The 12,500-nt window shown below is 55.1% G+C and overlaps 1 protein-coding gene across 1 annotated transcript in view; it reads right to left on the bottom strand.

Annotated features, from left to right (window-relative positions):
- The window catches only part of LOC144489898 (calcium-binding and coiled-coil domain-containing protein 1-like), a gene marked incomplete at its 3' end in the record, with an annotated part of 38,201 nt that overhangs the window by 7,587 nt on the left and 18,114 nt on the right, over positions 1-12,500 (bottom strand). The window contains exons 4-6 of the mRNA XM_078207730.1: positions 5,432-5,622; positions 2,992-3,150; positions 1,056-1,204 (exon numbers count right to left, since the gene is read on the bottom strand). Coding sequence (XP_078063856.1) covers positions 1,056-1,204; positions 2,992-3,150; positions 5,432-5,622 — 499 coding nt within the window. The remainder of the gene's footprint in view (positions 1-1,055; positions 1,205-2,991; positions 3,151-5,431; positions 5,623-12,500) is intronic.

Raw genomic sequence — 12,500 nt, 5'->3', positions numbered from 1 at the left:
TGCTGAGGGAGCGCCGCACTGTGGGGAGGGTCGGTGCTGAGGGAGCGCCGCACTGTGGGAGGGTCAGTGCTGAGGGAGCGCCGCACTGTGGGAGGGTCAGTGCTGAGGGAGCGCCGCACTGTGTGGGAGGGTCAGTGCTGAGGGAGCGCCGCACTGTGGGAGGGTCAGTGCTGAGGGAGCGCCACACTGTGGGAGGGTCAGTGCTGAGGGAGGGTCAGTGCTGAGGGAGCGCCGCACTGTGGGAGGGGCAGTGCTGAGGGAGCGCCACACTGTGGGAGGGTCAGTGCTGAGGGAGGGTCAGTGCTGAGGGAGCGCCGCACTGTGGGAGGGTCAGTGCTGAGGGAGCGCCGCACTGTGTGGGAGGGTCAGTGCTGAGGGAGTGCCGCACTGTGGGGAGGGTCAGTGCTGAGGGAGCGCCGCACTGTGGGAGGGTCAGTGCTGAGGGAGCGCCGCACTGTGGGAGGGTGAGGGAGCGCCGCACTGTGGGAGGGTCAGTGCTGAGGGAGCGCCGCACTGTCGGAGGGTCAGTGCTGAGGGAGCGCCGCACTGCGTGGGAGGGTCAGTGCTGAGGGAGCGCCGCACTGTGGGGAGGGTCAGTGCTGAGGGAGCGCCGCACTTCGTGGGAGGGTCAGTGCTGAGGGAGCGCCGCACTGTGGGGAGGGTCAGTGCTGAGGGAGCGCCGCACTGTGGGAGGGTCAGTGCTGAGGGAGCGCCGCACTGTGGGAGGGTCAGTGCTGAGGGAGCGCCGCACTGTGGGAGGGTCAGTGCTGAGGGAGCGCCGCACTGCGTGGGAGGGTCAGTGCTGAGGGAGCGCCGCACTGTGGGGAGGGTCAGTGCTGAGGGAGCGCCGCACTGTGGGAGGGTCAGTGCTGAGGGAGCGCCGCATCTCTGAACCTCCTCTGTGTCGGGGGTAAGTCGTGTGGATTTCTCGGAGACCAGATTTGGTGAATGAACCTTCACTGGAGACTGAGTCAATCCCTCACACCTCGCGCAGTAACAGTGTGTGTGGGGTTTGCCCAGGGGAAGTGGTGGATGTGGGATCGGAGGGGTCTGACCTGTCGAGGGTGTTCTCCCGCTCCAGGAGCGTGTGGGCGATGGTTTTCACTTGTCCCTCCAGCTCCTGCATCCTTGCCGTGGAATCCATCAGCCTTCTCCTCAGGACCTGACACTCCTCTCTCGCCTTGCGTTCCTCCTCTGTCAGCGTCTGAAATACACTTCACCAATCAGGATCAGGCCAAAATCCGTCACCTCCTCCAGCCCCCTACACCCCCTCCCTATCTCTGTAACCTCCTCCAGCCCCCTACACCCCCTCCCTATCTCTGTAACCTCCTCCAGTCCCCTACACCCCCTCCCTATCTCTGTAACCTCCTCCAGCCCCCCCTCCCTATCTCTGTAACCTCCTCCAGCCCCCTACACCCCCTCCCTATCTCTGTAACCTCCTCCAGCCCCCCCCTCCCTATCTCTGTAACCTCCTACAGCCCCCCTACACCCCCCTCCCTATCTCTGTAACCTCCTCCAGCCCCCTACACCCCCTCCCTATCTCTGTAACCTCCTCCAGTCCCCCTACACCCCCCTCCCAATCTCTGTAACCTCCTCCAGTCCCCCTACACCCCCCTCCCCATCTCTGTAACCTCCTCCAGCCCCCCCTCCCTATCTCTGTAACCTCCTCCAGCCCCCTACACCCCCTCCCTATCTCTGTAACCTCCACCAGCCCCCCCTACACCCCCTCCCTATCTCTGTAACCTCCTCCAGTCCCCCTACACCCCCCTCCCCATCTCTGTAACCTCCTCCAGCCCCCCCTCCCTATCTCTGTAACCTCCTCCAGCCCCCCCTACACCCCCTCCCTATCTCTGTAACCTCCTCCAGCCCCCCCTACACCCCCTCCCTATCTCTGTAACCTCCTCCAGCCCCCTACACCCCCTCCCTATCTCTGTAACCTCCTCCAGCCCCCCTACACCCCCTCCCTATCTCTGTAACCTCCTCCAGTCCCCTACACCCCCTCCCTATCTCTGTAACCTCCTCCAGCCCCCCTACACCCCCTCCCTATCTCTGTAACCTCTCCGGCCCCTACACACCCGCGTTTGCCCCATATCCCTCTATACCCATCTTACCCCCATGTAACTGTCTAAACGCTTTGTAAAAGACAAAATTGTACCCGCCTCTACTACTACCTCTGGCAGCTCGTTCCAGACACTCACCACCCTCTGTGTGAAAAAATTGCCCCTCTGGACCCTTTTGTATCTCTCCCCTCTCCCCTTAAACCTACACCCTCTAGTTTTAGACTCCCCTACCTTTGGGGAAAAGATATTGACTATCTAGCTGATCTGTGCCCCTCATTATTTTATAGACCTCTATAAGATCACCCCTCAGCCTCCTCCGCTCCAGAGAAAAAAGTCCCAGTCTATCCAGCCTCTCCTCATAACTCAAACCACCAAGTCCCGGTAGCATCCTAGTAAATCTTTTCCTGCACTCTTTCTAGTTTAATAATATCCTTTCTATAATAGGGTGACCAGAACTGTACACAGTATTCCAAGTGTGGCCTCACCAATGTCTTGTACAACTTCAACAAGACGTCCCAACTCCTGTATTCAATGTTCTGACCGATGAAACCAAGCATGCCGAATGCCTTCTTCACCACTCTGTCCACCTGTGACTCCACTTTCAAGGAGCTATGAACCTGTACCCCCGAGATCTCTTTGTTCTGTAACTCTCCCCCCAACGCCCGACCATTAACTGAGTGAGTCCTGCCCTGGTTCGATCGACCAAAATGCATCACCTCGCAACTACAACATAATTTCCCAAATTCTGGACTGATGAAGGGCACCATGCCAAAAGCCTTCTTCACCGCCCTATCCACCTGCGACTCCATCTTTAGAGAACCGCGTACCTGGACCCTCTGCTCCAAGCCGCTCCCCGAGACCCTGCCGCTCACCGTGAAATTCCCGGGTCGGGTCACCGTGGGTGCGTTGCGTGGGAGGAACACAAACTCACCTTGCACCGTTCCAGTAACTGGGTTTGCTCGTGCCGAGACCTCTCCCCCGAGGCCGCCAGCTCCCGGACCCGTCCCTCCAGCTCCCGAACCTCCATCTCCGTCTCCTTCTGCCGCTTGGTCAGGTCGCCCCTGGTCCTCTCTGATTCGGCGAGCTGCGTCTGAGTATAAGGAGGGTCAGGGGTGAGGCAGGAGGAGTGGGGGGAGGGAGGGGGGAGAATCCCCCTTCTCAACAAGTTGTCTTCAGGACTTCCCGTTGCCCACTCATCCCCGTCTCCCTCAATCCCACCCTCTCTCTCCCCGTCTCCCTCAATCCCACCCTCTCTCTCTCCCCGTCTCCCTCAATCCCACCCTCTCTCTCCCCGTCTCCCTCAATCCCACCCTCTCTCTCCCCGTCTCCCTCAATCCCACCCTCTCTCTCTCTCCCCCGTCTCTCTCAATCCCACCCTCTCTCTCTCTCCATCTCCCCCTATCCCTCCCTCTCTCTCTCCCCGTCTCCCTCAATCCCACCCTCTCTCTCCCCCGTCTCCCTCAATCCCACCCTCTCTCTCCCCCGTCTCCCTCAATCCCACCCTCTCTCTCTCCCCCGTCTCTCTCAATCCCACCCTCTCTCTCTCCCCGTCTCCCTCAATCCCACCCTCTCTCTCTCTCCATCTCCCCCTATCCCTCCCTCTCTCTCTCCCCGTCTCCCTCAATCCCACCCTCTCTCTCTCCCCGTCTCCCTCAATCCCACCCTCTCTCCCTCTCCCCGTCTCCCTCAATCCCACCCTCTCTCTCTCTCTCTTCCCGTCCCCCTCAATCCCACCCTCTCTCTCCCCCATCTCCCTCAATCCCACCCTCTCTCTCTCCGTCTCCCTCAATCTCTCCCTCTCTCCCCGTCTCCCTCAATCCCACCCTCTCTCCCCATCTACCTCAATCTCACCCTCTCTCTCTCCCCGTCTCCCTCACTCCCACCCTCTCTCTCTCCCCCGTCTCCCTCAATCCCACCCTCTCTCTCTCTCCCCGTCTCCCTCAATCCCACCCTCTCTCTCTCTCTCTTCCCGTCCCCCTCAATCCCACCCTCTCTCTCCCCCATCTCCCTCAATCCCACCCTCTCTCTCTCCCCCGTCTCCCTCAATCTCTCCCTCTCTCCCCGTCTCCCTCAATCCCACCCTCTCTCCCCGTCTACCTCAATCTCACCCTCTCTCTCTCCCCGTCTCCCTCACTCCCACCCTCTCTCTCCCTGCCCGTTTCAATCGCAACCTCTCTCTCCCCCCATCTCCCTCAATCCCACCCTCTCTCTCTCTCCCCATCTCCCTCAATCCCACCCTCTGTCTCTCTCCGTCTTCCTCAATCTCACCCTCTCTCTCTCTCCCCATCTCCCTCAATCCCTCCCTCTCTCTCCCTCTCCGTCTCCCTCAATCCCACCCTCTCTCTCTCTCTTCCGTCTCTCTCTCTGTCTCCCATCTCCCTCAATCCCACCCTCTCTCTCTCTCTCCCACCGTCTCTCTCAATCCCTCCCTCTCTCTCTCTCTCTCTCTCCCACTGTCTCGCTCAATCCCACCCTCTCTCTCTCCCCCATCTCCCTCTCTCTCTCTCCCTCTCTCTCTCCCCGTCTCTCTCAATCCCACCCTCTCTCTCCCCCATCTCCCTCAATCCCACCCTCTCTCCCTCTCCCCGTCTCCCTCAATCCCACCTGCTCTCTCTCCCCCGTCTCCCTCAATCCCACCCTCTCTCTCTCTCCCCGTCTCCCTCAATCCCACCCTCTCTCTCTCTCCCCATCTCCCTCAATCCCACCCTCTGTCTCTCTCCGTCTTCCTCAATCTCACCCTCTCTCTCTCTCCCCATCTCCCTCAATCCCTCCCTCTCTCTCCCTCTCCGTCTCCCTCAATCCCACCCTCTCTCTCTCTCTCCCGTCTCTCTCTCTCTCTCCCATCTCCCTCAATCCCTCCCTCTCTCTCTCTCTCTCTCCCACTGTCTCGCTCAATCCCTCCCTCTCTCTCTCCCCCCGTCTCCCTCTCTCTCAATCCCTCCCTCTCTCTCTCTCTCTCCCACTGTCTCCCTCTCTCCCTCCCTCTCTCTCCCCCCGTCTCCCTCAATCCCACCCTCTCTCTCCCTGCCCGTCTCAATCTCACCCTCTCTCTTCCCCCATCTCCCTCAATCCCTCTCTCCCCGCCATCTCCCTCTATCCCACCCTCTCTCTCTCCCAGTCTCCCTCAATCCCACCCTCTCTCTCCATCTCCCTCAATCCCACCCTCTCTCCATCTCCCTCAATCCCTCTCTCCCCGCCATCTCCCTCTATCCCACCCTCTCTCTCCCAGTGTCCCTCAATCCCTTCCTCTCTCCGTCTCTCTCAATCCCTCCCTCTCTCTCTCCCCCATCTCCCTCTCTCCCTCCCTCTCTCTCTCCCCCGTCTCCCTCTCCCCCCTCCCTCTCTCTCCCTCTCCCCCTGGCGAGCCTTACCTCGAGCAGCGAACTCTTGGTGACCACCAGCACCATGTCGGGGTTGCTGTCTGGTCCCTCGAGGATCACCAGTTCGTCCTGTGGCTCGGGACTGGAGAAGGTGAAGGGGTTGCTGCTTCCTCGGAGGGTCCCGTTGCCATTGATGTAGCTGAACTGGTAGAGAGAGGCTCCAGGGGGCGGCAGGTAGGACGCTGGGGAAGGAGGAGAATCTGGTGAGTGTTGAACCCCACACAGAGCCAGGCCTGGTGGATGGAGAGAGGTACACACACCCATACCTGGCCCCCGCTCTCCTGGATGGGTGCGGCTCCAACAACACTCATTGAAAGCGGAGTCAACAAGTGGACAGAGTGATGAAGAAGGCATTCGGCACGCTTGGTTTCATTGGTCAGAACATTGAATACAGGAGTTGGGTATCTCTCCCCTTAAACCTACACCCTCTAGTTTTAGACTCCCCTACCTTTGGGGAAAAGATATTGACTATCTAGCTGATCTGTGCCCCTCATTATTTTATAGACCTCTATAAGATCACCCCTCAGCCTCCTACGCTCCAGAGAAAAAAGTCCCAGTCTCTCCAGCCTCTCCTTATAACTCAATCCATCAAGTCCCGGGAGCATCCTAGTAAATCTCCTCTGCGCTCTTTCTAGTTTAATAAGGCGTACTAGCCTTCATTAATCGAGGGATTGAGTTTAGGAGTCGGGAGATAATGCTGCAGCTTTATAGGACCCTGGTTAGACCCCACTTGGAGTACTGCGCGCAGTTCTGGTCACCTCATTACAGGAAAGATGTTGAAGCCATTGAAAGGGTGCAGAGGAGATTTACAAGGATGTTGCCTGGATTGGGGGGCATGCCTTATGAGGATAGGTTGAGGGAGCTTGGTCTCTTCTCCCTGGAGAGACGAAGGATGAGAGGTGACCTGATAGAGGTTTACAAGATGTTGAGAGGTCTGGATAGGGTAGACTCTCAGAGGCTATTTCCAAGGGCTGAAATGGTTGCTCCGAGAGGACACAGGTTTAAGGTGCTGGGGGGTAGGTACAGAGGAGATGTCAGGGGTAAGTTTTTCACTCAGAGGGTGGTGGGTGAGTGGAATCGGCTGACGTCGGTGGTGGTGGAGGCAAACTCGTTGGGGTCTTTTAAGAGACTTCTGGATGAGTACATGGGATTTAATGGGATTGAGGGCTATAGATAGACCTAGAGGTAGGGATATGATCGGCGCAACTTGTGGGCCGAAGGGCCTGTTTGTGCTGTGGCTTTCTATGTTCTATGTTCTATAATATCCTTTCTATAACAGGGTGACCAGAACTGTACACAGTATTCCAAGTGAGTTGAGGAGGAACTTCTTCACACAAAGGGTCCCTCGAGCCCTGCCCCGCCATTCAATAAGATCATGGCTGATCTTTTCGTGGACTCAGCTCCACTTACCCGCCCGCTCACCATAACCCTTAATTCCTTCAAAAATCTATCTATCCTTGCCTTAAAGAACATTCAACGAGGGAGCCTCAACTGGGCAGGGAATTCCCACAGATTCACAACCCTTTGTGTGAAGGAGTTCTTCTTCAACTCACTTGGAATACTGCGTACAGTTCTGTGTACAGTACAGTTTAGGGGCGGCATGGACAAGTTGGGCCGAAGGGCCTGTTTCCATGCTGTAAACCTCTATGACTCAATGACACTCCAGCACTCGAGAAGCTCGACGCCGTCCAGGACAAAGCAGCCCCGTTTGATTGGCACCCCATCCACAAACATTCACTCCCTCCATCACCCACGCTCAGTAGCAGCAGTGTGTACCATCTACAAGATACACTGCAGCAACTCACCAAAGATCCTTGGACACCACCTTCCAAACCCTTGTCCACTTCCATCTAGAAGGACAAAAGGGCAGCAGATACATGGGGAACACCACCACCTGCAAGCTTCCCTCCAAGTCACTCAACACCTTGACTTGGAAACATATCGGCCGTTCCTTCACTGGGGTCAAAGTCCTGGAACACCCTCCCTAACAGCGCCGTGGGTGTACCTACACCACACACACGGGGACTGACTGAGGTCCAATCACAATCCTGGAACTCCCTCCCTAACAGCGCCGTGGGTGAACCTACACTACACACATTGGGACTGACTGACGTCCAATCACAATCCTAGAACACCCTCCCTAATAGCGCCATGGGTGTACCTACACCACACACACACATGGGGACTGACTGATGTCCAATCACAATCCTGGAACTCCCTCCCTAACAGCGTCGTGGGTGTACCTACACCACACACACACGGGGACTGACTGATGTCCAATCACAATCCTAGAACTCCCTCCCTAACAGCGCCATGGGTGTACCTACACCACACACACACAGAGACTGACTGATGTCCAATCACAATCCTAGAACTCCCTCCCTAACAGTGCCATGGGTGTACCTACACCCCACACACGGGGACTGACTGATGTCCAATCACAATCCTAGAACTCCCTCCCTAACAGCGCCATGGGTGTACCTACACCACACACACACGGGGACTGACTAATGTCCAATCACAATCCTAGAACTCCCTCCCTAACAGCGCCATGGGTGTACCTACACCACACACACACACACGGGGACTGACTGATGTCCAATCACAATCCTAGAACTCCCTCCCTAACAGCGCCGTGGGTGTACCTACACCACACACACACAGGGACTGACTGATGTCCAATCACAATCCTAGAACTCCCTCCCTAACAGTGCCATGGGTGTACCTACACCACACACACACAGGGACTGACTGATGTCCAATCACAATCCTAGAACTCCCTCCCTAACAGCGCCATGGGTGTACCTACACCACACACACGGGGACTGACTGATGTCCAATCACAATCCTAGAACTCCCTCCCTAACAGCGCCGTGGGTGTACCTACACCACACACACGGGGACTGACTGATGTCCAATCACAATCCTAGAACTCCCTCCCTAACAGCGTCGTGGGTGTACCTACACCACACACACACACGGGGACTGACTGATGTCCAATCACAATCCTGGAACTCCCTCCCTAACAGCGTCGTGGGTGTACCTACACCACACACACACGGGACTGACTGATGTCCAATCCCAGTCCTGGAACTCCCTAACAGCACCGTGGGTGTACCTACACCACACACACACACACACGGGGACTGACTGATGTCCAATCACAATCCTGGAACTCCCTCCCTAACAGCGCCGTGGGTGTACCTACACCACACACATGGGGACTGCAGCGATTGAAGAAGGCAGCTCACCATCACCTTCTCAAAGGGCAACTAGGGATGGGCAATAAACACTGGGCCCAGCCAGCGACCCCTGTGTCCCACGAAATGATAAAAAAAAACACACTCACAGCACCAGGGAGCTGTATTCGATTCCCCCCTCTCACCTTGAACCTGTGCCCCCTTCTCATTGACTCTTCCACCCTGGGGGAAAAAGCCTCTGACTCTCCACCCTGTCTCTGCCTCTCATCATTTTGTAGACCCTCTATCGGGGTCTTCCCCTCAGCCTCCGTCTTTCCAGAGAAAACCATCCCAGTTTATCCAACCTCTCCTCATAGCCGACCCCCTCTCGAGACCAGGCAACGTCCTGGGGAACCTTCTCTGCCCTCTCTCATAGAACAGTACAGCACAGAACAGGCCCTTCGGCCCACGATGTTGTGCCGAGCTTTATCTGAAACCAAGATCAAGCTATCCCACTCCCTATCATCCTGGTGTGCTCCATGTGCCTATCCAATAACCGCTTAAATGTTCCTAAAGTGTCTGACTCCACTATCACTGCAGGCAGTCCATTCCACACCCCAACCACTCTCTGCGTAAAGAACCTACCTCGGACATCCTTCCTGTATCTCCCACCATGAACCCTATAGTTATACCCCCTTGTAATAGCTCCATCCCACCCGAGGAAATAGTCTTTGAACGTTCACTCTATCTATCCCCTTCATCATTTTATAAACCTCTATTAAGTCTCCCCTCAGCCTCCTCCGCTCCAGAGAGAACAGCCCGAGCTCCCTCAACCTTTCCTCATAAGACCTACCCTCCAAACCAGGCAGCATCCTGGTAAATCTCCTCTGCACTCTTTCCAGCGCTTCCACATCCTTCTTATAGTGAGGTGACCAGAACTGCACACAATATTCCAAATGTGGTCTCACCAAGGTCCTGTACAGTTGCAGCATAACCCCACGGCTCTTAAACTCCAACCCCCTCTCCAAAGCCTTCCAACGTCCCTTCTGGTAGTGTGGTGACCAGAACTGCGCGCAATGCTCCAAATGCGGCCTAACCAAGGTTTCATAAAGCCGCAACACGGTTCCCCAACTCTTGTACTCAATGCCCCGGCCGATGAAGGCAAGCGCGCTGTATACCTTCTCAATCACCTTGGCCACCTCCGTTGCCACTTTTAGGGAACTGTGGACGCCCAGATCCCTCTGGATATTAATGGCAGGACTCTGAACGTGGAGATGCCCATGACACCACACAACCCTGCCACAGCAACCTCTGCAAGACGTGCCGGATCATCGACACGGATGCCATCATCTCACGTGAGAACACCATCCACCAGGTACACGGTACCTACTCTTGCAACTCGGCCAACGTTGTCTACCTGATACGCTGCAAGAAAGGATGTCCCGAGGCATGGTACATTGGGGAAACTATGCAGACGCTGCGACAACGGATGAATGAACACCGCTCGACAATCACCAGGCAAGACTGTTCTCTTCCTGTTGGGGAACACTTCAGCGGTCACGGGGCATTCGGCCTCTGATATTCGGGTAAGCGTTCTCCAAGGCGGCCTTCGCGACACACGACAGCGCAGAGTCGCTGAGCAGAAACTGATAGCCAAGTTCCGCACACACGAGGACGGCCTCAACCGGGATATTGGGTTCATGTCACACTATCTGTAACCCCCACAGTTGCGTGGACCTGCAGAGTTTCACTGGCTGTCTTGTCTGGAGACAATACACATCTTTTTAGCCTGTCTTGATGCTCTCTCCACTCCCATTGTTTTGTTTCTTAAAGACTTGATTAGTTGTAAGTATTCGCATTCCAACCATTATTCATGTAAATTGAGTCTGTGTCTTTATAAGCTCTGTTTGTGAACAGAATTCCCACTCACCTGAAGAAGGGGCTTGGAGCTCCGAAAGCTTGTGTGGCTTTTGCTACCAAATAAACCTGTTGGACTTTAACCTGGTGTTGTTAAACTGCTTACAGGACTCTGAACAGCATTGATGCACAGAGGGATCTTGGGGTTCAAGTCCACAGTGGACTTGAACTTATTTCTTCACTTTGGAAGAAATAATAGCAAATTGGATGATTATCTCAATGGAAAGAGATTACAACATGCTGCTGTGCAGAGGGACCTGGGGGTCCTTGTGCATGAGACGCAAAAACCCAGTCTGCAGGTGCAACAGGTGATCAAGAAGGCAAATGGGATGTTGGCCTATATCGCGAGGGGGATAGAATATAAAAGCAGAGATGTCTTGCTGTATCTGTACAGGGCATTGGTGAGGCCGCAGCTGGAATACTGTGTTGGTCCCCTTATTTGCGGAAGGATATATTGGCCTTGGGGGGAGTGCAGAGAAGGTTCACCAGGTTGATACCGGAGATGAGGGGGTGTTGATTATGAGGAGAGACTGAGCAGATTGGGTTTGTACTCGTTGGAGTTTAGAAGGCTGAGGGGGGGATCTTATAGAGACCTATAAGATAATGAAGGGGCTGGATAGGGTAGAGGTGGAGAGATTCTTTCCACTTAGAAAGGAAGCTAGAACTAGAGGGCACAGCCTCAAAATAAAGGGGAGTCAGTTTAGGACAGAGTTGAGGAGGAACTTCTTCTCTCAGAGGGTAGTGAATCTCTGGAATTCTCTGCCCACTGAAGTGGTGGAGGCTTCCTCGTTGAATATGTTTAAATCACGGATAGATGGATTCCTGATCGGTAAGGGAATTAAGGGTTATGGGGATCAGGTGGGTAAGTGGAACTGATTCACTATCAGATCAGCCATGATCTTATTGAATGGCGGGGCAGGCTCGAGGGGCTCGATGGCCTACTCCTGCTCCTATTTCTTATGTTCTTATGCACACACAAGTAGATAGGGAGGTAAAGAAGGCGGACAGCACGCTTGCCGTTATTGTCCGGGGCATTGAGTACAAGAGTTAGGATGTGGCGTTGCAGCTTTATAAATCTTTAGTTAGGCCGCGCTTAGCGAGTTTTGCGTTCAATTCTGGTCTCCATATTACAGGAAGGATGCGGAGGCTTTGGAGAGGGTGCAGGAGAGGTTTATCAGGATGTTGCCCGGATTCGAGGGTTTGAGGTTCAAGGAGAGGCTGGACAAATGAGGGTTGCTTCCTCTGGTGAGGCGGAGGCTGAGGGGAACACTCCAGACACGGGTTCGATTCCCCGGGGCTTGGGTCACTGTCTGTGCGGAGTCTGCGCGTTCTCCCCGTGTCTGCGTGGGTTTCCTCCGGGTGCTCCGGTTTTCCTCCCACAGTCTGAAAGACGAGGCTGGGTTACGGTGGATTGGGCCGTGCTAAATTCTCCCTCAGTGTCACCCCGAACAGGCCCCGGAGTGTGGGCGACTAGGGGGGGATTTTCACAGTAACTTCATTGCAGTGTTAATGTCAGCCTTACTTGTGACACTTATAAATAAACATTACACTTAAAAACACACACTGAGACACACAGTGACACGTATACACACACACACACACACACAGATACAGACACACACACTCACACACAGATACATAGAGACACACAGTGACACGCACACACACACACACACACAGATACAGACACGCACACACAGATACATAGAGACACACAGTGACATGTACACACACGCACACACACACGCACACACAGATACAGACACACACACACAGATACATAGAGACACACAGTGATACACAGATACTGATACACACTCTCTCTCTCTCTCACACACACACACACACTCGCACGCACAGATACAGAGAGACACAGTGACACACACACAGATACTGATACACACACTCTCTCTCTCACACACACACACACACTCGCACGCACAGATACATAGAGACACAGTGAC

The sequence above is a fragment of the Mustelus asterias genome, unplaced genomic scaffold (assembly GCF_964213995.1).
Source record: "Mustelus asterias unplaced genomic scaffold, sMusAst1.hap1.1 HAP1_SCAFFOLD_2646, whole genome shotgun sequence".
NCBI lineage: Eukaryota > Metazoa > Chordata > Chondrichthyes > Carcharhiniformes > Triakidae > Mustelus > Mustelus asterias.
Note: the sequence above shows the minus strand (reverse complement) of the source record. Positions and strands in the feature narration are given on the sequence as shown.